At 41.3% G+C, this 24696-nt stretch overlaps 1 protein-coding gene across 6 annotated transcripts in view; it reads left to right on the top strand.

Annotated features, from left to right (window-relative positions):
- dnmbp (dynamin binding protein) overlaps positions 1 to 22701 on the top strand; it is a 48728-nt gene extending 26027 nt beyond the window's left edge. For 3 of the 6 annotated variants that reach the window (XM_026163113.1, XM_026163118.1, XM_026163117.1), the window contains 13 exons: positions 15158 to 15369; positions 15599 to 15698; positions 16012 to 16159; positions 17548 to 17565; positions 18630 to 18829; positions 19008 to 19138; positions 19241 to 19345; positions 19527 to 19655; positions 19746 to 20081; positions 20301 to 20492; positions 20589 to 20787; positions 20874 to 21541; positions 21716 to 22701. In XM_026163113.1, coding sequence (XP_026018898.1) covers positions 15158 to 15369; positions 15599 to 15698; positions 16012 to 16159; positions 17548 to 17565; positions 18630 to 18829; positions 19008 to 19138; positions 19241 to 19345; positions 19527 to 19655; positions 19746 to 20081; positions 20301 to 20492; positions 20589 to 20787; positions 20874 to 21541; positions 21716 to 21901 — 2624 coding nt within the window. In that variant the 3' untranslated portion in view covers positions 21902 to 22701. Of the gene's footprint in view, positions 1 to 3291; positions 5412 to 15157; positions 15370 to 15598; positions 15699 to 16011; positions 16160 to 17547; positions 17566 to 18629; positions 18830 to 19007; positions 19139 to 19240; positions 19346 to 19526; positions 19656 to 19745; positions 20082 to 20300; positions 20493 to 20588; positions 20788 to 20873; positions 21542 to 21715 lie in introns of those variants that run through there. The other 3 variants (XM_026163119.1, XM_026163114.1, XM_026163116.1) reach the window with 3 other exon arrangements.
- Positions 22702 to 24696: the final 1995 nt, after the last annotated feature.

Raw genomic sequence — 24696 nt, 5'->3', positions numbered from 1 at the left:
CGATGCATGCCTAAACAATCATGATAGAAATATAACAATACTTAGAAGTGGAAAACCACTATAAACTTGGTAAAAGCAAAACAACTGTAAAACTATGGGAGGAACCAATCCTCAGCTGCTTTACTGTCCACCGTAAATGAGTAATCTTTAGATAACATGCTGGCATTGGAACAGCCTATTAGAGAAAGACAAACTGTCTACAGATGAATAGTATCTGAAAGCCACGTACTTAAGAAATATAAAGATGGATGACTTTTATCGATAGAATTGTACAAACTCAGATTTTTTTGTCTTATATGCTTGTTTACATGCATGTTTCTGTAAATTGAATCACGTATTTTTTCCACGTTCCCAGTAAAATAAAAAGAAATAAAAGATGTCTTTTTTTCCCAGGACCTTTTCACAGTAGTGCATTTTGATGTCACCATCTGAGAATGGATTAAAATGACATTTTTATAATAGCGAAGCTAAAAAAAAAGGACACTTAAAAAATCTGATCCCTATTTTTCTTCTGTTTGTATAAACAGCACTGTTTATTACTTTTTTCATAGTGAGTAAGTATATCACTTTGTCAACAGTACAAGCAGACCAGATAACTGTAGTATGGGCATGTACTCGTTTAATTAATTATTAATACACTTTAAAATAGTTTTTTAGTCTTCATTAAGAAGCCTTAAATCCAATCACTCATAATGATTATATTTTATCAATCACTCTCCTGTGCTTTTGAATTCTTGGTCTTGGTGTTTGCTACTAAAACAATCAGCCTCAGGGCAGGAACAGGATCTGGTGGCTACAGGTTCCATTAAGGGTCATACAGCCACATATTTTCTGTTTCCTTACAACACTGCAGGAATTCTTTCACCCTCCATTCACAGCAATAAATCAGATATTCAGTCTCCTTTTTCCTTTGGTATTTGCTGAAGAGGAAAACAGTGTTTGACATGATAATCAAAGCATTGCAAAGAAAAGCTTTTAGTCTACAGTGTAGGTACAACATTACATTTGTCTTTGTTATTCCCATTTAATGCTTGGATAAAGGTGTGCACATATCAGGAATTCTTTCAGGATCTTTGTAGCAAAAAAACTCGTTTGTCATCCTGATGCTATGTGTCTGTATAGACACACGCGCCACTTAGGAATGAATGCTTTTACAGGGTGTGTTTATAAGTGTGACGTCAAAAAGACAATAGAAGCTTATTGTGACAAGGCAGGGAGTAACTTCAACACTGCTCTGCCTTTTATTTACTTTCCTGAGGCCACTTCAAACCCATAAACAGGGATAATATTTTTGAACACATGCTACATTAATCAGGGTTTATTAATAAGTTTTAAATGCTAAACACGTCCCTTTTGGGGTGAAATGTTAAACGATATTCCTCCCACTGAAAATGCTACATCCAGATGAACAGCATCAATGTTTTGGGAACAGCGTGTTATAAAAAGAGGAGAAAAATGCATTTAAGTATTGTTTGTATGGCTCAAACCTATAGCTGATGATGCATGTCACAATATGGCTTATTGAGGTTCATCATATAATCTCGATATGATTTCTTTCATGTGCAGTTAGTATGAGTTTGTGGATATTGTAGGACAAAAATGTTTTATGTGATACGACTGTGCCAAAAGCTAATGTTTTGATCTTTTTGTCCAACTAGTACCATATGTTCTATATGCTATAGTAATTATGTGACAAAGCCTGTTTAAAAAAGCCTTTAAAAAGTGCTTGGTGGCAGTAAACAGTGCTCCCTTTCTTACAGACAAGTGCAGGGTTTTCTTTTCTCTTTAAGCTCTTTGACCTTGAGTACCTTTTAATTAAAACGCCTCCCTTCAACTTTCACGATACCACAGCCCGATCCTGATCTGTTTGTCACGGTTTGCAGTATCCGTGTCAGATTCAGGTTTCCCTCAGTTGGCCCACTATGAGAAAGTAGAAAGGCTTAATATATGACCTTATTTCTGGATGTTGCTTTTGCAAGAAATCTAATTATTAATCAAGTCCCGCACATGCACGTAAGCGGACACAGCCACAGAGAGGAATGCTGTATTTGACATTCCTGCAGCCAAGCACACAAACACAGTTTCGGTCGTGTTCTGCTATTGAAAGCTGAGATGTTGAAAACTGATAATTAAACAAGTCTGATGTAAGAAAAGAACAATGTCTAAGTAGGATTTCTATACTCAGTCCTACCTTGTGAAACTGAGGATTGACGGATGAGTTGCTAAATCATGGATATTAAATACTTACAGTAATCAAGACTAAAAACAGCTGTATTTTGTAATGTATTCACAGACTCTGAAGTCTGTTTTAGCTGCATCTGTGCTTGTGTTTCATTTTGACTTTTCTTCTCTGAATTTAACATTCGTAAAGCCTTTTATTGAGACATAAGCTCTGGTTTTATAAACTAGCCTGGTTTTATTTGCCCTGTAATTCCTAAACTAGGTATTCAGTGAACCAACCAATTATGTTTTAGATTAAAACTAGTTCATGTCTATGTTTCCGTGTGTATCACATAAACATTTAAACATTTTAGTTTAAGCAGGTCCCTTTAAACCTGTCCCTTTGGAACTGATGGAGATTAAGGGAGGCGATCTTATACTCCCGCTTTATGAATAGCCCAGTTTTTTTCTCACACTCAAAGGATCGTGTCTCTTCTGAGAGTGGGGACAGTCTCCAACAATAGTTCATTGTACTCACCAGCAGCTACGTTTTCACTAGCTGCTCTGGCTTGATCAGGCTGCATATGCTTTCAAAGACGTTCCCTCTCCACACTCGGTGAATAAATACAGATACTTTACTTGTTTGCTGCTTCACACTCATCTTTTAATCATTTATACATTTAAAAGCGAAATTCTTTCCAACGACATCACGTGGCAGTCTTTGTGCCTTAGTGGTTGCACTTTCATGATATGCAGGGGCAAAGTCAAACTGTAAGGATGAAGTTAGTTCAAGGTTAACTCATTCACTGCCATTGACGTCTATAGCCGTCAATTGCAGTGAATGAGTCAATGGGTTTAACTCATTCACTGCCAATGGCTGGCAGTGAATGAGTTAAAGATAACACCAGAAAGTTACAATAGCAATACTAAAGCTGGTTGTACACGCAGCCGAAAGTGAGTTAGGTCAGTGATGTGGTGGGAATTGCACTGAAGCCCACCGGAAAGAACAAAAACAAAGAAAACAGGATACAAGAAAAGACAGGATTGTTCATGCGATGGGGGGGGGTGGGGGGGGGGGGGGGGCATGCAAAGGCAGACTGTGAAGTTTGTCCTCATCTACCTTCAAAGAAAATCTCCAGACAGGCTGTTTTCCTGCAAACACAGCTACTAACCAGTTTAAACAATGGGAGGAGCTGTTGGGCTAAGCTTCCACTCATGGGACTCTACTGAATCATTAACCCAAGGAGGCCACTCCTTCCCTTCCATGATTCGCTGAGGTGGCTACGGGGAGGACTGTTTCAGTTGCGCTGAGGGTTGGGGAGGTGCTTTGGCCAGGCAGTCCTGCGGAGGCAGTGGAGAGGAGGCAGAAAGAACAAGTGGAGAGTTACAGACAATATGTCAGGCAGGTGGAGTCTCCCACAGCGCTTTGTTATGGAATGCAGGACTTTGGAAATAGATTTTAAGCCACGTTGAGCAAGAAACTGTATCAGCTCCAGGCAGGCTGATTTAAACAGCAGGAGGCATGAAGAGCCCCGCAGTTTATGGCAACCCAGTCATGTTTGGTCCAGTGGATTGGAATCATCCAGGTGGTGCTCCAATGAGGAGAGGAAAAAGCGTGGAGGAGCTGGGGGACGCTGACTTGGCAAAAGAGAGGGAAAGGATTGCCCATCTGCAACATTTACAACAACTGCAGCTACAGCAGCAACAGGTTGGATATCCAGGGTATGGAGTCGTTCCTCCTGGCACTCCTCAGGGACCAGTCTTATTAGCGCATCCCGGTGACCCACTTCCAGCTCCACCTATGCCAGTACATGGTGGCCCAATGGTGCCAGCTGGCCCAATGGTGCCCGTTGGCCCAATGGTACCCGTTGGCCCGATACAGCCTCCTATGCATGTACCACCTCCGTGGCAAGTGCAGTACCAAGCCCAAGTTACACAGGGCAACGTCATCCACCAACAGAGCTGGGAGTATGAAGACCGTCATAGGGCAGCTTTCATGGATACAAGGCCTCAAGGCCAGGACGTTTACTTTCACCCTCGTTCAGAAGATGGTCACCTAAACTTGAGGATATCAGAATGGAAAGGCAAACATTGTTTTTATCAGGGTCCTGAAGATTACAGCCACCAGGGCTACAACAGAGTGCCACAAGAACAAGGAACTCATGATTTCAGAACTCAAGAAGGTTATAGTACACTGGACAAGGACAGAAGGAGAGATGGCAGGGTAAGAGAAAGTGACTCTGAACGTTATGACCATCGTAGTCACAGTGACATGGAGGAGTATGAGTACAATGACAAATACAGGCACAGGGATTATTATGAAAGGAAATACAATGAGCGTTACGAAGACAAGGAAAAGAAATACTATGAAAGCCGGAAACACCGTAGACATGATCTCAGAGAGCATGAAAGTTACAACAGTGAGCTTGAAGACTACCATGATCATAAAAACACTTATTCACACAGAGACAATTACAGGGACCGTGAATACTACAGTGACCCTGACAGGGATTATTATGACTCGAAAGACAGGCATCGCTCCAGAGACGAGGACTCTCACCATCGTCGAGATGAGGACCGCTACTATGATGAGCGAAAACAGAAGGACTATCACTACGATCGGCGTGCCGACCATCACTATGACCGCAGAGAAGATAACAGGGACACTCACCGAAGAGCTGACGAACGGTACACCAGTAGAGGAAGACACCAGTATGACTCTGAAGTTGATGGACGCTGGAATTATAAAGAGAGGGACCGGTATTACAGATACAAGGACGCAGGAGATGACTGGAGAGATGATCAGTACGACCACAGACAGAACGACAAAACAAGGGAACACCTTGACCTGAGGGCTGCGGGCCACTATGACCACTACGACCGTGAGGATGATGGCCGATACTCTAAGGAAGAGTATCGAGACAAGTATCGAGACCGATACCGAGATTTGCGTTCACTGTCTATAGATTCACAATATGAGGAATACCCTACAAAAGATCGCAAGACTGAGGAGTGGGTTGAGCAGCAGAACCAAACATTGGCCCTCGGTGAAATACAACCATTTGAGGATCCTGTTGTGCACAGTGATGAGCAGGAGAAGGGATATGAGTCAAGCGGGGGGAGCGCAAGTTCAAAAATGGGCCGGAAGCCTGTTTATGTGGGCTCACTGGATCGTAACAGCATCTACAGGAAGACTGCTCCAAGCTCACTGCAACAGTCCCAGTATGCCACCACCAGGAAAAAAAAGCAAGGTAAACAAAAAGATACTGTCACATGAAAGAAGGTGCTTCCCATATTTGCACAAGTCAGGTCACTTGATCAGTTGTAATTCTGGTGAACATCACTCTATAGGCCATGAAGGCCTCAGTCACAGTTATTGTGGGTAAAACAGGCTTAAGAGGTTGACAGTCCTCACTTGTCATTTGTGACCTCTAGAGGTGCTTTTCTAATCAATGTTGGGGGGCCTCAGAGTGCTGACTAGTCACACTCACCTCCTACCTCATTTAAGAGTGAGTGCTGAAAGTGGTGTGTGTGTCTCAGTATCACCTATCTCAGATGAAAGTGAGCTGTCATGTTTTTGTAGTCATAAGAAACTGCAGAACGGGTTTTGTAGGTTCTTTACTTGGCTCTTGTTGGCTCTCCTCATTTGTGTTTCCTGTTTGTGTTCATGCTCTCCACTCACTGATGGTGTGCACACGTAACTCGTCTGCTCAGTTCTTGCATGACTGAAAGGTCAAGATTTTGTCGACTTAATTGTTTTAATGAGCCTGGCTTACAGTTAATTCCCCACTTAAAAAGGTTGTTGCCTAAAGTGGCTCTGATTCTGACAGAATTTGTTCTGTTTTGTACAAAAATCTTTTCTAAATTTATACATATACAGTTTTGGGCAGAAGTTCACCTACACTTATCGTTCTTTTAATATTATTTTTGAACTGTTCTTTTTCCAAGGTGGTAATGGTGGTAATGACTAAAAGACAAGAAATTAAGTTACATTTAAAGCCAGGAAGTCAACCAATTTAAATGAACTTCCATTTCTGCTAAGTTAACTTAACCAAAAATTAGTCGAGGTATGTGTGTATATATATGAGCCATATATATGAGCATGTATGTATATCTTTGAAAAACAGTTAATTAAATTAACAGTAATTAATATTGAAAAGCCTAAATTTACCATGACATTCTCATGACTCTATGTAAACTTCCTACCATAATTTTACATTTGAGCCAAATGCAACAAAAAACAAAATCACTCAAAAATTGTTTTTGAGTGAACAATAGAGCAGCTTTTATAACTGGATAGTATTTGTAAATGGTCACGATACCTGAGTTTTAGTAAAAGAAGGAAAACAATATCAATCATTAAAAACAATATTGGCATTTCAAGAACCTCATTTTGGGGTTATAAAGAAGGGTTAACCCCCTTAAAATTAATTCTCTTACATGTATAAAATTCAGTACCTGAATGAATGAAAGATGAATCTTTGCATTAAAAGTATTGACTCTAAAAACTCATAGTATACATTAGTTAATGGGAATGGTCACGTACATTTTTAATGACTAAAAGACAAGAATTCAACACACAAATTTCTTTGGCTACTTTGTTACTAAGTTATTAATATTAAGTTCCAAAAACTACATAAAACTTGGATGTGTGGGATTCTTTTGTGGGGGTTTTTCATGGTAAATGTAAGTGAGGGAGAGCACTACTTTGACTCACTTTGTTTTGTCTGAGATGAAGCAGGTGGCGCCCCATGACCCCTCCCCCAGTCACCTAGAAACACTCACACTCAGACACACAGAGTCCACATCAGCCCCCACCGCACATTTCGGCAGTCCAAGTATTAATCCCTAGCGTCAGCATGGTGAGTGGATGGCGGGGGTCTGTCTGGTGCCAGGCAGTGGCCGGCACTGCCCTGACTCCTTCTCTGCAGGACTAGACTGATACTCTGAGTTCATGCGTGCATGTGTGTGCGTGCATGTGTGCTAGAAAGACCCTGGAGGCTTATTAAAGAAATAATTGCATTTTTGAAAACACACACGCGCACCACTTGCCTCAGCAGTGTCATCCGTTAATCTTGTTACACTGTTTCAGCCCTGTCAGGGGTTTGTCCTGAGTAAAGCATTTGATTGAAGGGCTAAAAACATTAGTCCATCTCCTTTACTGGGCTTACGCTGTGACATTGAGGTGTTGGTTAAAGCTTTTTGAGATGAACCTTACACATAGACAAGAGCTTCTATTCTTTGTAGTCCAGCATTATTAAACAGCTTCCTAAAAAAACAAAAAAAACAACCCTATTGAGTTGAACTATAAAAATTACAAAATGAAAAATTAGCTTGTTTTTTTTTTGTCCGTGATTGCTTCTGTTACAGGCTTCCTTACTTTAAATAGGAGGGTAAAACAACTGGCAAAATTATTCTTGAAGGAAGACATATCTTAACAGTTGAGCCAATTTAATGCACAAACGAGCCTAATGAAGCAATTAAATTGTAGTGGTGGCTTTATGATCCCATTTTTGAACTTCTAACAAATATAATCTGCTGTATACGCAGTTTTTTATTGCCTGTGTGTGAGCAATGTGTCGTCATCCATCTATGATCTGGCAACATATGCTGTGTTGTCCACTGTAATCCTTGAACAGTCTCTGTTATTGGTGGGCAGTGGGGAGGGAGCTCGGGTAGGGGAGCAAGGAGTTAAGACAGGAAATCTCACATCGTCTGACAGCTATGCTGTAAAGACGTCTTATCTCAATGCTGGCAAGCAAAAAAAAAAAGTCAGTCGGCAAAAAATTAAGTCAGCTTACTCAAGTGTGCATGAGTCACCAGTAACCACGCTCGTATGGTGTGTCCATTTTTATACTTGGTCCATCCTGGCGTCTTAAAGATTTTGTTTTTGAATTATGTCATCGGGCTTTCTTAAACCATTTGATAATCATGCTAGTTTCATCTAGATTTTGTGATAGTTTAGCTTTTCCATCTCATCTGAAGCCATTTTTCATTTACATAGCTTTTTATCCACTACTATGAAAATGCTAAGCGATGTATTATTTAAGGTGTTTTATTTCGAATTTTAAATGTACCAACTTTTCCAAAGAGTTTGAAAGATTGATGGTGCCACAGCAACTACAGCATTCAGATCTCTACGTGCTTTATTTTGGTGTTAGATGACACTGCTGGTACCTGCATGAATCAAGACGGATGTTATCTGTTTATTTGACGTCACACTGTGGGAAAAGATGCAGCATATTTGTTTTTGACCTGGTGGACTTCCCACTTTTAGGACTAGTTGTCCTCCTGACAAGTACAAGTTTATTCATCAGGCTTATATAGTTGTCAGTCTTCACGTAGATGCAAATTCCAGATATTTAATTCATTCACCAAAGACATTACTTAAATATTTTATGTTGCAACATTGGCTGTATTTTCAAGACTTCGTCTGTGGCATTATGTCTTAATGTTTTTGGTTGAATGTGTGCATATGTGTTGGAGTTGTGGAGGGCACTTCTTGTAATTTTGAACAAACAGCCATTTGGACTCAAGGATGGTAGTCCGAGGTCAAGTTTATTGTGATGCAACATAATGAAAAATGTCATTCATATGAGTACAATCTCTCTTTTTGGACTCAAGAATGAATCTTTTTGAATCTGGCCATCTTCATGATATATATCATGAGTTTTGTCAGACTTGGACATTAATCTGGATGTTAACCTGTTAACCGCACAGCAAGAAGGTCCTGAGTTCAATTCCATCATCAGGCCGGGGTCTTTCTGTGTGGAGTGTGCATGTTTTATGATAGCTGGGATAGGCTCCTGGGACCCTGAAAAGGAGAAGCGGATGGATGGAGCTCAAAACTATTATGACTACCTGAAGCGTACAAGCTTAGCTGCTCTTTAGGAAGCATGAAGATTACTATCTGCAGCGTTTAGACATTCATTGCAAGTGTACAACATATTTTTCTTTAGCTGTGGGAAAACCGACGATGCCCCAAGCAAGGTCTTTGTTATTACATGTCTAAAAATTAGCAAAGGGATAAACCCACAGGTTTCGTCATCCCAAACTCTGAAAACCGTTCTCACACTCTGATCACACTGCATTTATTTTCCCATGAAGAGCACTAGTTCTTGGGCCATAGCTCTCAAAGTATACATGAGTGTGAAAATATAGCATAATGGGTTTTTTTTTAAATGCATTTGCATGCATGAGCAGGTGACTGTGAAGCCCAAAAAGACTCATTGTCTTCTTCCTTTCAGTAAGGCTGAAGACTGTACTGCATTTGTGGTTGAATAGATCCCCACTTAATGCTTTTACTTCCTGCACATTTGCAAAACTCAAGTTCTCTTGAAGTAATTGCATATTGTTCCTTACAAAAATCAGGGGAGCTGAGAAACTTAAAAGAAACGAGGGATCAGACTCTTGGCCCTATTTGGTATACATTGTACCAGCTTTTTTTTTATTTCAGTATGTTAATTAAACTGTAGCCTCATGTTGTTTAATTACCCCATGAGCTAGAGAAATGCTGTAGCTGTTCGTACACTTGGTCCTTTTTGTTAACAAGTTGGGTTATATCACTCGGCGTCCAAGAACGAGCAATAAGGACAGAATTAAATCCCGTATCAGCACACGGCCTGCTTTTCTTATATGAGATTTGAAGCCAGCCGTGGTAGACAGGTTGCTGTGAGAGTTTTCCAGGAGCAGGAATGTGACCCTTCTGACATTTGAACCTAAAAAAGATAAACAGGATGGTATGTCACTGAGTAAACTCCTTTTTTTCCTCTCCATTTTTAACTGACCTTCTACCTGGGACAACACCTGGTAATACGCAACGTGTGAAAATCTAGCATATTGGCTTTTCTTGTGCATTTGCATGCATGAGCAGGTCGTTGTTTTGAATAGTTGCACAACTCGGACTAATAAAGAAAACCCTAATCTTTTTCAGTAAGCTGTGTGCTGACTCAATGAAGGTCTGAGAAAAATTGAAGAGGTTGACACAAACCGGTGTCACCTCTTTTTTTTTTTTTATTGCATCCAGTAATCACAAGTCAAGGCTTGTGAAGTTTAAAAGCTGTTGCAAGTGTTGGCATTTTATAGTGAGCTTGTGCTCAAGCAGCTGCATGTCCCATCACACACTCGCAGACTTGCCCGTGTGAGCATTCGAGTAAAAAAGCACTGCCGCCTTTTTAAAACTTTGTTTGATATGAGGAAGGGGGGGAGCCCCTGCTATTCTTGTTGCTATGGCAACCGTGCACTGCGTGGTGAACTTTGAAGCACAGCACACAGCACTGATTGTGTCTGACCTTAGAGCGGCCTGTGCAGGGCAAACTTTCGACTTTGCACAGCTATTAGTGCAGCAGAGAGCGAGACGAGTGTTCTTGGCTGTGTTTGTGAAACAAAGTCACACATCATAAACGCACAGAAGTTCTTAAAAGGAAAGAATTTCGTTGACTTTTATATAATCTATAAAATCCTCAAAGGGTAAAAACCAACCAAACATATACTTAAATGCAAGTTTAATAGAAAGATGATTTAGAGAGTAGATGCTTAATCTCAGCTTCCTAATTTTGATAAAATTCAGGCTGGCACAGGAGGACCCCAGAAAGATGTCAGCACATTGGGAAACGTGAACTAGATTAATCTCGGGAGTGGACTACACTTCCAGAAACTGGACTTCTCCCAATCTCTTTCACAACTGGTGCTGTAGCCACATGTGAGCTCATGTGGCTACAGTAAATCAAAAGTGTTTTTCCATCAAGAAAGCTGTGTGAAGAATCCAAGAAGTGGCATGGATTTTTTATTATTTATACAGCACATTTTATTACATTAAGGACACCTCATGTGCCTTACATGAGGTGAAATACATTTAGAATCACATATTTAGCGGAGATGCTTCTGTCTGCACTGTATTTGGGATCAAGAGGAAGTAATATATGAGAAGGAATTTGATTTTCTTCTATCAAAACAGCGTATTTGACATAAATTATTATTATTATTATTATTATTATTTTATTTTTATTTTTTTACCTGTATTTATATAGCGCTTTACTAGTCCCTAAGGACCCCAAAGCGCTTTACATATCCAGTCATCCACCCATTCATACACACATTCCCACATATAGACTTAAATAGCATCAGTACATTCAATAGAGAAATCAGCTTTTGCATTCGGCGTATAAGGTTGAGCATGACACAGTGACAGATGATTTTAGCCAAGATAGATCTGTGCTCACACAGCAGCTCATAGCAAACCTTTCCAAATCTGCACAACATAATGATCCCAAGCAGATTATATATTAATAGAGCCAAAATAAAAGTATACTTACAGCCATTCTGCGGCAAACAGTTAGTTTTCTAGGATAACACTGATGCACACTGTATGCAGCATGGATTTAGGTCAGAATTTAGTTAATGCAGGACACCTGAACAACAAGCAGGCACAGTCCAGCTCCGGGTTTTACCGTCCTCCCTGGTGTGTGCATGCTTGTGTGTAACGATGGTGGGCTCCCATCCTTTCTCATGGTAATTGGAGCTCTGGAATGGACCTGCACGTCCTCCACAAGCCTCGGGAGCTGGACTTCAGATTGACAATGGTCTGTCTTAGAATGGGTAGCATTGTTTGAAGCGCTATGCGTGAAGGGGCGTGTGCTTGTTTTTGGAGCGGTTTTGGAGGAAGTTGCACACAGCAGGTGGGTGAAGCCTCAACATCTTGTCTTCTCTCCCCCTTTTTTTCCCCTTGGTAAAAACACCTTGCTTTGGAGAGACATAGGGAATATGTAAAGCTTTGATAAAGGGCTGTGAAATTAAATCTATTTCTTTTATGCATTTAATATTTAGCCTACTTGGGAATTTTCTCCAGTCAAATCTGTTTTTTGTGCATCCATAACCCAGGAATTCTGACAGAGTTGCTGTTTGTTTGTTCTGTCTGATATCTGAACTCATGGTGGCCCGTTCTAATGTATCAGCTGTGACTGTATCGCTCACATAACAAGTATGTGTGAGTCACCCCGGATGACAGAAGGTTGACAGCGCAGTTTAGCAAGAGCTGTGTCTGTCTTACATCACTTGATAGTGCTGCTGATTGACGTATACTCCCTGCTGAGGATTTGTGCTTTTATCTATAAGCTCAGTACTGAATGTGATTCATAAGGCGGAGGTTTGTCACTGAATTTCCATGAAAGTTTACTCAGTAAATCCCAGAACCATCCCAGCATGAAACTGAAGGAAAACTTTTTATTCTCAACCCTTCTCTCCACCTGTTCCAATTTCACCTGTTGAAGCCTGTTGATCACAAATAGTGACACCATGCCTTTGTGAGCCCTGACTGTGGAAATAGACATTTAGTATCAGGATGTCATGGATTATTTATCATTTGTTGTCCTCAAAAGAAGCCCTGACCGGTTCTTGTCATGTTTTTACAGTCGTCTTTCTGTATATAGGACTTCTTTTTTATTAAAGGTGCAGAAATATGGCAGTTTTTGCTCCAAAATCAGCAGATTCTGAAGTATTTCTATAGGACATTTAGTAAAAAAGATTTATTTTTAATTATGTCCCATATTAGTTATCCTGGATAGGGCTTTAATAGGAAGTCTTTGTTTGTTTTTAATGTAACTGGGTCAGTGTTTGAATGTAATTCACAGAAACCCCCCTCCCAGTCTCCTAAACTTTAGCAGGCACTGTGTATTTTAAATGTTTACTGGTTAGCAATCAATGGTGTTTAAAATGAACAAAATTAGACCTTTTTATATTAAAAAGAACTAGTTTACAGAACTCATCTGGCTTCAGATCATTGAGAAAGCTCATTACTTATAACATTTACTGTTTGTGCTGAGGGATCGGCCTGATTATTGGCAGTAGTCACAGGTGTCTCATTCCATACAGAGATATGGAATTATTGTTGTAAGGGTGTTTCCTGTTGGCTGAGTTTACTGCTAAGTGACTTGTTCTCGACCTGTTTCTGGGCTCGTATTCGCAGCCATTAAAGCAGGCCTACAATAAACCCTCTTTGCATTATTTTACACAACAAAGAAAAATAAAATTCCACACAAGTGGGTCAAAATCCGGTCTGGCGGCCTCGCGAGTCAGAAGCGTACGGAAAAACATGTGAAGTGGAGCATGCGCCATCGCCGCGTTTGTGTGAGCGGGATCAAATGTGGGAATGAGCCGATTGCTTCCAATTAAAGCGGGAGCCTTTTGTTTTTCCTCTCCCGACTGTGTCACCGTGTGACTTTCAAAAACTAATTGGTGAACTACTTTCTCGTGGGTGGGGAGACACATGGGTGCGAGTGGTGAGAAAAGCTCCTTTGAGTTGAGCTTTAGCCCCGTCACGTGAGGAGAGTGAGGAGGAGGGCGAGGAATGCGCACACAAACACACACTGCAGTTACAAAGTGTGGATTCATCCAGTTTTTGTTGGGCTTTTTTGTTTGTTTTTTTAAAAGGTTTTCTAGAGTCTTTAAATTCATCTTCAACACTCCTTTAACATGAAGCTAGTTTAGATATTCTAGTCCCGTTAGGGATGTGACGCAAGGCTGTGACTTTGTTGTGGTCTGAATGTGTGTTTGTGTGGCGTACTGCTGCACTGGGGAACATGAGGGTAAGCAGAGTTAACTTCATTAGCCTCCGACAGCATCTGTCAGTGGAGGCAGGGTGACGTCACCCCGTCGGTCGGTCCAACACGCCACACGCTGGATCTACTCAGTGTTTCCTCTTCTTGAGCCAATACCTAGAGGGGAGAGTAAAACTAAAGTCCCAGCAGGGTCAACGGATAGTACAGAAGAGAGAGAAACAGTGAGATTTTGGTAAATGGCCTGTATTTATATAGCACTTTACTAATCCCTAAGGACCCCAAAGCGCTTTACACAACCAGTCATCCACCCATTCACACACGCATTCACACACTGGTGATGGCAAGCTACATTGTAGCCACAGCCACCCTGGGGCGCACTGACAGAGGCGAGGCTGCCGGACACTGGCGCCACCGGGCCCTCTGACCACCACCAGTAGGCAACGGGTGAAGTGTCTTGCCCAAGGACACAACGACCGAGACTGTCCAAGCCGGGGCTCGAACCGGCAACCTTCCGATTACAAGGCGAACTCCCAACTCTTGAGCCACGATCGCCACGATTTTATGAGTTATGGTTCAATTAAAACCAAAAAGATGGAACAAATAAATCTTTATGTGCATTTGCACTAATGTAAACATCTAATATGTAATATATGCCTTAATTTGATGCTGTTTAATCGTTTTATTTGCCACACTGCAAATAGGAATATTTGCATCCCTTACTGTTCTAATATCAGATGATACATTAATGGCTAAATTGTTTAAATGCATGATGAATAATTTCGGTGCTCATACACTAACACTTTTTTTCCCTCTAAGTGGACCTTGGACTTGCAGCGTCGTTTATTTTTTGCTTTGTGGTATTGAAGGATTTGCATGTGTGTTCCACCTGCAGTGGGTTCAGCGTACATGTGTGACACAGATGGATCCCGTTCTCATCACCCACCAGTTCTGTTATCTTTTCATCCTCTCTTCCCCTCTCTAACTGTCTCATCTTTAAAGTCCATAGAGCCTGTGTGTCTGTAGTTGCTGTTGCAAGCTATTGTCCTGCACACAAAAGGCCCGAGTCCACTCCAGTTTTATGTCCATTCATAAAAAGCAGCGGCGCGTAAACAAGGCTTTCCCTCCAGTTCAGGGCTCCCGAAGAGATCAGGCCTCCGTGAGCGATAGCGGAGACATTGATCAAAAGCTAGGCAACGAAGAGCAGCGGGCAGACCGGGTGGCTGGGCAAGAGCGTGTTTGGTTACAAATGAGAGGAGACGTGGGATGGGAAACTTCTTCTCTTGACTCTGCTTACTGTCACCTTGGCGAGAGCAGCAAGTGATAAACTAGAGAGGAAATTCACCTCTTAACAAAAAACTGCAAGAACTAGATTTTAAACAATTATTCTGACAAAAACGTAAAACACTGATGTAAAATGTTCGAACGCTTTCCTGTTTTTGCAGAGATGACGCTTTTGCCGTCTGAACCTAAAACTCTGGAGTCCGCCCCCGTCTCCGCGACGCCCAGCACCAGCACGGGGTCTGAGGATCCAGAGACCAGGATGCTAGAAAAGAGGTCAAAGGTCATCGAGGAGCTGCTGCAGACAGAGAGGGACTACATCAAAGATCTTCAAATGTGTGTCGAGGAGATCATTGAGCCTCTGCAGCAGAAGCAGGTAAAAGGATGATAAACATTGTGTTTCCAGCCACGTTAGGACAAAAAGGGAGTTTAGCAAATACAAGATAAAGCAGCTGTGTGTGGGACAGTTGGTGCAGAAGCATTGGAAAATTTGACAAATGGATAAATACATACAGGAATAATGGCATATAGCTGATATGTGGCGCCATATTCAATTAAAAAAACAATAATTTTTGCTTATTTTAACACGTTCTGTCTTCCCAAAGGTGAAGAATGTGGATTACGAGGGGCTCTTTGGCAACATCAGCTCAGTGATTGACCTGTCACAGCGGCTGTTGAATTCACTGCACGAGACTGACTCCATAGGTAAACAGCCTGATATTTAAAAAAAGCAATACTTCTTTTCCATGTTATGCTTTGTACTTTTCTGCTTTAGTTCATCCAAATCTGTCACCTAGTTGAATTTTACTGACCGAATGAGCCTCTGAATACACTTAAAAATCAATCTGCCATCAAGGAGGTAATCTGTGAATGTGCGCGTGCGATTTTTAAGAAGAATTATGTTTTTTACAGGAAATCTTTGTGTATTTAATTTTTTTTCTTTTAATGAATGGACCTCTTCCTGCACACTTTGCTTTTTATAATGAACACGTTGCATTTCTGTACCATTCCCTCTCAGGTAAGGTATTCCTGGACTTCAAGGTAGAATTGGAGGAGGTTTACAAGCTCTACTGCCAAAATCACGATGATGCCATCTCTTTGCTGGAGACCTACGAGAAAGATGACAGCATCCAACACCACGTGTTGGAGTGTCTAAAGAGACTGAGGTGAGTCTCACACACACACACACACACACACACACACACACACACACACACACACACACACACACACACACAAAGCACCCTTTAAAGGTTTGCTCTTTAAGTTGAGATTTCAGCCATGTTTGCATGGGAGTGACTGAAAACATGCATGCTGTGTGAGCATGAAAACACAAAGGCAAGAGTGGGTTCAGTGGAACATTAACAGAGTGTTTGCCGAGCGAGTTCAAAAGGTGGAAAAATGATTAAAACATTTTCATAATGTCACTGGGTCATCGTACTTGGATTTAAATGAGTTTTATAGCTGAAAAGCTGAAGAAGAATAATACTAAATATACTATGTAATGAATTTTTGTATAGTGTACGTTGAGATTTTCCTGTTACTTCATAGCTTGTGGAAGCGATTTCTGAACTTTGAACTGCAGCGTGTAGGCGAGTTATGGAAGTGAAGTTCATTTTCTGGTACATCTGCAAACTAAACAGCTGTTTAATCAGTGAAGACGAGAGAGACGTCTCGTTTTTAGTCACTGCTGAAGGGAGTGTGCTCTGTATGTCTGTAGACTTGAGTTATGTGAAGCAGTTCAGAAATGTGTCCTACCTGGTCTCACCTGTCCAGTTTCAGCATAAGTGACTCAGATACTTGAGTTTACACTGGCGCGTTTCTGTTATGTGTGGTTATCGCTCTAAAGTTAAAGATAAACACGGGTTGTGTTAGGCCGGAAGATGTTAAAGGGGGGGAAAGGAGGCTGTGTTTAGAAAACAAAAGGAAAGAGGACATTGTACAGCTCAACTATGCTCGCTGCTAATTCCTTGTTGACAACAGGTTGCTAGTGTCCGTTTTTGGTAGCCTCCTCATGGTGTTAGCACTCTTTTTAAATATGTTGCAACATACAAGGCTTTGAAAAGGTCACGTGTGCTGGCCCGTTCCAGAAACTGCCAGTGGTTGTTGATTGCGCTGAAGTTTTACTGCCAGCCTGGGCATCCGTCCAGGTTTCAAAGAGAATCCACCAAACAAAACCATAACAACGGCGGGTGGAGCTGGCTTCAAAGTCTCATTCGTTTCGATTCGCCCTTTAGTTTTTAGTCAGATCGTAAGACAAAGTCAAAGAGAGCTTTATTGTCGTCTCAACCCCGTGGAAGTGAACAGAGACGAAACTATGGACGGTCCAGGGCCCATAGTGGGATTAAAAAGACATTATGCTTAAATGCCAGGATTTACAAATATAAGCTACAATATACCAAATATATGTATAATATGTATAGACCAGTATCCAAAATACAAAAGTGAACTCTATGGTTTAAGATTTTAACATTCCTGAAAGTTCAGGCTCAAGCTCACGGTGTAAACCTTGTTCCTGTCATTTCTCTATTTCTTCCCATTTATCCTTCAACAGGGCCATTTATCTCGAGTGGTAAGTCTCCATAACGAGTATTGTCATGATTTCCAGCATGAGAATCATTTTGACAGCATGACTGTCGCTAACTAACCTATTAAAAGTGATCCGTGTTTGTGCATGTGTGTGTTTTACAACGTGCGATGGCTAAAAAATGAGTGTGGAGGACTTTAAAACCATCTCTCCTTTTTAATTATTTCCATTTTCCTTTTCTGGATTTAGCTGGAAAATGGAAAATATTGCGTTGTTTGTGTTTTGCATGCGCATGTGTTTTGTTTACTGTTGCTATGCAGACAAATGTTTATTTCAGTGTCTTTTTTAATCCTCTTCTTTCCTGGTGGTTGGATGAAAGAGTTCGATTAAAAAATGAACTAATTGTGGAAGCTTGGCTCCACTACTGAAGACTTTGGGTTATTATCTCAAAATTTCAACTCCTATGCAAATTTCTGAGAAAATAACAAAATAACTTAAAAAAAGGAATTATTAGGTTGAAATTTTGAGATAACTTGAAATTTTAGGCTCTACCTGGTTAAAAAAAAGTATTTTCAGTGGTGGAAATAAACTTCTATGCTCATCTAATGCCATCTCCTGGACTAAAATTGCAGCATAGTCTTATATTTTTTGACAAAACACTTGAAGTATATTTATGGCCTGCTGGTCTGGACAGAATCAGGCTGTAATCAGTGTCATAAACTTGTGAAATTTGGTGAACCTCACCTATAAATTAAAGCTGATATTCAGAAAAATGTAGTTCCAGCTGAAAACAACCAAATTAAATGGTTATATTGTTTTCGCTGTCTTATTTCATTCATTCATTTTTACTTGTGTCAAACATTAGTCCTGTAGATTGCATTAAAGCTAAGTAATTTTTTTCCTCTGCCTCCCCTGCTATGATACCTGCCATCATCAGAGTCTATGTATATGTGGTGATGGTTCCACGTCATTGGATAGTGCTATCCACATGATCGCCATCATGCTGAGACATGTACATGGGAGGAAGCTGTGGCTTATGTGCTGAAGTGTAACATGTTCTCATTTTCCTCTTACCCAAATGCTGCTTGTTGTCTCTGCCCTCCTTTCAGGGGTAAAACGAATTACATCAACCTGGGCTCATTCTTGATTAAGCCGGTGCAGCGAGTGATGCGTTACCCGCTGCTGCTGACGGAGTTGCTCGGGGCCACCCCGGAGAGTCACCATGACCGGGCCCAGCTCACTAAGGCCGTGCAGGCCGTCAAGGACATCAATGTAAACATCAACGAGTACAAGCGCCGAAAAGATCTCGGTAAAGCATCCGGGTGTTAATTAAAATCCACATTTTGCCCTCGCGTATTTCCAGCAAGCTCAAAATGTAGTGACAGGTGTCAGTTTGTTTTGTCTGTGCTTGAGTTGTGCTTGTCGGGTTCTTAAATATGCGGTCAGGGCTGGTTTGACGGCTCAAGTTTTCCCTCTGCTGTCCACAGTGGTGAAGTACAGGAAAGGGGACGAAGACACGTTCATCGACAAGATCTCCAAGCTGAGCATGCACTCGATTATCAAGAAGTCGAACCGCGTCAGCAGCCACCTGAAGCAACTCACAGGAATTTCACCGCAGGTATATTTCCCGCCATCGGTGGAAGTGTTTGGAGAGAATGTTGCAGATGAAAGCGCGCTTGTCTGAAAAATGCTTGATCTGATGTTCTGTGTTTTTCCCCAGATTAAAGATGAAGCGTTTGATGAAGCTGAAAAAAGGTTCAGGCTGCAAGAGAGACTGATCAAGTCTTTCATCAGAGATATTTCCCTGTACCTGCAGCATATCAGGGTAGGAGTTCATTATCTTAATAGTAGCTGAAGCTTTTATTTATTTTGGCAGTCTTTAAAATGATTGGTAGTGCATAGTGTTTGACATATTACCTAAGACATTTTGATAGTAAAATTCAACTCCTGCATATCTTTTCTTTTCATATACTGTATAATAACTGTGAAAATGCACCTGTCATCAGGAATCAGCATCTGTGAAGGTCCTGGCAGCCATCAGTTTCTGTGACATCTACACGGAGCGCAGTGTGCTGGATCCCGACCGATTTCAGAGAGCTCACCGCTACATCAGCGACAAAAAGTTTACAGAATTTGTAAGTGCTCTTCTTCTCCTTACCGTTACTTACACTGTGAAAGCACAACCTCTGATGATCCCTTATCTGCCCGCATCATCTGTCGAGCAGAAGGAGCGCACAGAGGCCTTAGTCATCAACCCGCTCACCCAGCTCCTCCTCATGTTTGCCGGGCCCCACAAACTCATCCAGAAGCGCTTCGATAAGCTGCTGGACTACGACAACTGCAAGGAGCGCGCCGATCGCTTTAAAGACAGACGCACCCAGGAAGAGCTGCAGGTGACACGCAATACTTACGAAGCGCTCAACGCCCAACTTCTGGACGAGCTACCGAAGTTCCACGGCGTGGCAGAAGAGCTTTTTACAGGCTGCGTGAGGGCTTTCGCTCAAGCCCAGAAGGACTTCATGAAGACGACGCTGGGAGAGCTGAAGCCACTCCTACAGGTTGTGAGTGTTTGTTTATGACAGTGTGGGAGGAGCATAAATCTGACTTTTTCTTAATAAAAATACGTTTGGGTATCTTTAATGTAAAAATACTGTTTAAAAGATTTAGATGTAGGTGGCTGTGGCTCAGGACTATGATCAGGCCGTCTAAATGCAGTGTGAGTGTGTAATTATATATATTTTTTTTTAACTCTGATTTTTTTTCTTTACCTTTATGTCCAGTTTTCTAACAAAGTTGGCACGGGGAGCAACCTGATTTCACAGTTTCAAGAAGAGCACAGTCAAGTCCTCCAGCTTCTTCAGAGCTTTAGCTTCTGCCCAGAGAACCTGCCTCCGGCCTCCGCCGCCACAAAAAAGCCCTTTGAGAAGAAAACTCTGGAGAAGCAGACTTCTAAAAAGCAAGTCCAGGGACCTGTGAGTAGAATTGTGATGACATTTCATTTCTTATTCAAACAAAACAACAAAGGAGTTTTGCCAATGATCTAAACGAATGTCTTTGGCATCCTTTAGCCCAGCCACGTCCCGCAGACAGACGAGCACCGTGCAGAACTTCTGGTGCGCTTTGGCCCTGAGAAACTTTACCAGGCAGATAGGAATTTTAATGCTGCGCAGGATCTGGATGTCTCTATACAAGAGGGAGACCTTGTGGGTGTAATCAAACAGCAGGACCCCATGGGAAGCCAGAACCGCTGGCTAATTGATAATGGAGGTAGTGTTTATTTTTTGTCTACTTTAATTGATATACTCTTCAGCCAAATGTTGCAGCAATATAATCTTGATATTCTTGTTTTCCAGTCGGCACGGGTTTCGTATACAGCTCCTTCCTCAAACCCTACAATCCTCGAAGGAGCCATTCAGACGTCTCCATCGAGAGCCAGTCGTCCAATGAGTCGGGCTACGGTGGCTCCTCCCCTGTTTTCTCCCGCCAGAACAGCAACAGCACGCTGACCTTTAACCAGGAAACAGCCACTGTCAGCTTTACGCAATCCCAGAGCCATTCATCCCCACAGCCGTCGCGGGACTCTGCCTCATCTCGTAGGAGTCACCAGAAAGACGTACCGCACCCCGACTCTGCCAGTCAGAGCAACTCCATGAACTCTTCACCCCGAAACCCCTCAAACCGCAAGGAGTTTTCAGATCAAACGCACCGAAATACCTCCAGTCACAGAGACGTAGAGCCTTCTTACCGGCACTCGGGCAGTCACAGAGACTCGTACGACACGAGTTACGGAAGTTCAAGCGGACACAAGGAGATGTCGGACCTCTCTGAGACAGACTCTTATTCTTCGCAACGTGACAATCACTCGCAGCAGTATGGACACACAGACAAAAGCTACAGTTCATATCAGTGGAGAAACGGAGACAGCAGCAATCAGAAGAAACCTGTTTATTCCAGAGAGGAGTACATCGAGCCAGAGCCAGAGCCAGAACCAGAACAGGAGAGTGAAGTGGACGGACATCAGGTAAGATTTTATTTGCTCAAATGTCTCTATAAATGGATTTATGATGCCAAAAGAGTCAACTTCATTCAGGCGTTACTGGATGTGTAAATAAGCAAATATTCCAGTTGTATTGGAAAGATCTGCTCCCCCTATTGACCAAAAACACTAAAGACATCTCTGACGTGTTCATTTCAGATCTACTATGCCCTCTACTCCTTCACCGCCCGTTGCGCCAATGAACTGAGCATCTCAGCCAATGAGCAACTGCGAATTCTCGACTTCAAGGACATGAACGGCAACAGCGAATGGTGGCTGGGGGAGGCGGGCGGTCGGCGAGGATATGTGCCTTCCAACTATATACGCAAATCTGAATATACATGAACAAATGTTGCGGGGGAGAAATGAGACTGAACTTTAAGAGGCATTAAGAAGGTTTAACTCTGTGAGCAAAGACAGAACAAAGAGACAAGAAAGTGAAGTGTTGTCTGAGCAGTGCTGCAAACCGCCCCTGAAAGTCTATGTTTATAGACTTTTTCTTTTTTTATTATTATTATTTTTACTTGCTGAGAAACTGCACGCTCCCCAAGCCCCACTTAGTTTCCTGTGGGGGGAAAAAACCTGTGAATTGGAACAAACTTGCCATATTTCTTTTTTGGGGTTTCAGTTAAGAGAACAGTCTTTAGGATCAGCTCATTGGGAGATTGCAATGAAACTGTGAATGTTTTTGGTTCAGACTGACTCTTAAAGCATTGAGTGGTATGTGGACAGACTGACCTGACACTGTGTTAACTCCTTTTTTTCTTTTTTTTCCTGCATGTGGTTTGTTCCACCACTGTAGTGGTAACTATGAGATGAATTTATAACATTCAGTTGAATAATCAGTGTTTGAGGCAAAGTTTGAAGTGTCTGCAGAGCCATCGGCAGGATTTTGGGGTGTTGGACTGAAATCAACATTCGTCATATAGTTTACAAGCACTCCTTTTAACTTTTGGGTGAATTGACTCCCTGTAAACTGGTTCTTTAAGAGAACAGGGAGAGGGAGACTTGCAGTCTGATTGGACCCTTCTCTAAATGCTTCCCATGTATTTTATAGGATATATGATGCTGTATATTGAGATGGTATTGTACCCACTGTAAAGTGATCACTGAATAAAAAACAAACTAGCTGAAAAAACTGTTGACAGTGTTTGTTGGTTTTTTTTTCTGCTCAGCTTAGGCATAGTGGGGTTAGTAAACAGTGGAGTTACAGTGTTGTAATCTGTGCTACGTTCCCACAGGCACACGAACACAACACACACAAAAACAGCACAGTTCAAAAATGTTTTTTTTATCCTTATAAAGCTATGGATGAGTCAAAATGAGTAAAATTCAGATCATCTCAAACTTTTTGACTAAACTAAATGAACTAATAATAAGAATAACTTTGATTTACCTCTTGGGATCAGTAATGTGTCTGACTTGGCTCATCTGCTAAATTAGTAAAGTTTAAGTTTAATAAAGTTTAATAAAATTGAAAAAACTAATGTAGAATTTGCAGTTGCAGGAGGAGGCTTCCATAGCATCTGAACTAGCTATTCTGAACTCTGTAAAACTTAAAGGACTGGTTTCCTTCTACTTCTGATAACTAAAATCAACAGAGATTTATATAAAGCAACAGTGACATGACATAAAATACAACTCTGGGGCCAGGATGAACCCCCATCAATCGGGTTTTGAACAGGAAATATGACATTTGAACTTGTCACTGTGTTGCATCAAGCAGAATGATTTATAAGAAAGAAAGAGAATGGATGGATTTCACTAACTTGTTCTCTGTGTTTATGAACGTAGGACACCAATTGTAGGATTCTTGAAAACATGCTTTGCTACTGCTGTTTCTTTTTAAATTCACACAAAAAATCTTGACATGTGGCAAATTGGCTCTCATCTGTAGAGTTATAAACCATGCCGCTCAAGTAGGTGCAGAATGTGGTTTGTTCGAGACATTATCTGAAATAACACATCTGGATTGGCCAGATGGCAACATATGTTGCTCTAAGTTACTTAATATGTTAAGTATCAATTTGCTTTTTCCAGGGAAAAAAGTACATATGTTTATTTTGTTGTTTTTTAGAGAATATTCGCTTTTTTGTGCCTTGCATTTATTTTCCTTATCTGAGCTCACTTTACAGTTTGATAACTCTGCTATAGTTTATATACTTTTTGTCTACTTTTGTCATGTGACTGTTATATTAGAAATTGAGAGACAGAGAGAAATTCAAACTGGGGAAGATCCTTTCACCACATACTCAGACTTTCTGGGTCTCGGATGTAACAAACACTGCAGGTATGTGTCTCTTGTAAATTCAGATGGCAGATGCCGAGGCCCTTTACAACGACACTGGTTTGCCACATTTATCAAATGCAGTGTTTTTAATTCTTCCTTTTAAAAGGAAAATAAGACACGATAATTATTATAGCAGAACCTGTGAAGGATACAAATGCATGACATAGACACAGGGAAGCATGTTGGAGAATTTGAAGCTAAATAACTCAAAAAACAACTTAAAGTATGGAAAACCTCAGTTAGCAAACAGATTTTAACAAAGGGCAGCAGAAGGGTTTATAAGAAAGAGGTCCAAAATTATGTCAGAGAGAGCAATCTAAAAGGCAGGAAATAAAATTGCCTAAAAACAAAACAGGGTAAGATCAAAGTAAAGACAGATGGATGCATTTCACTAACTTGTCAACACAAAGCACTTTTACAGAGGCTATAGCAGCCATTGTAGTTTACACTGAAACATCTGTAATCTCTCAATGTGGCCCTAATACTGTGTTGTAAGACTGAAAGACCGGATGCACTGTATGTCTTTTGAATTTGGAAGAGTTCTCAGGCAACTTGTATTTTATTTTGTTTGTTCTATATCAAAGTAATCCAAAATTCTTGCAGATTGCTTTTACATCATAAGATGCATCAAAAATGTTAGTGATCCATTACATAAAACATCTTGGTCTGTCTGACACTGCAGGCTGATTCTGGAGGCCCATTGGTGTGTGTGACCATATATTTTTGGGGGTTTGTGTGAAAGTAATCACAAACAGCATGCACTATGTCACTCTAGTGGTGAGCTGTGGTCAGAAGAACAAGCCTGGTGTCTACACCAGCATCCATACATACAGCTAGATCAGGAGCAAGA

Source organism: Astatotilapia calliptera, chromosome 3 (assembly GCF_900246225.1).
Source record: "Astatotilapia calliptera chromosome 3, fAstCal1.2, whole genome shotgun sequence".
Lineage (NCBI taxonomy): Eukaryota > Metazoa > Chordata > Actinopteri > Cichliformes > Cichlidae > Astatotilapia > Astatotilapia calliptera.
Note: the sequence above shows the minus strand (reverse complement) of the source record. Positions and strands in the feature narration are given on the sequence as shown.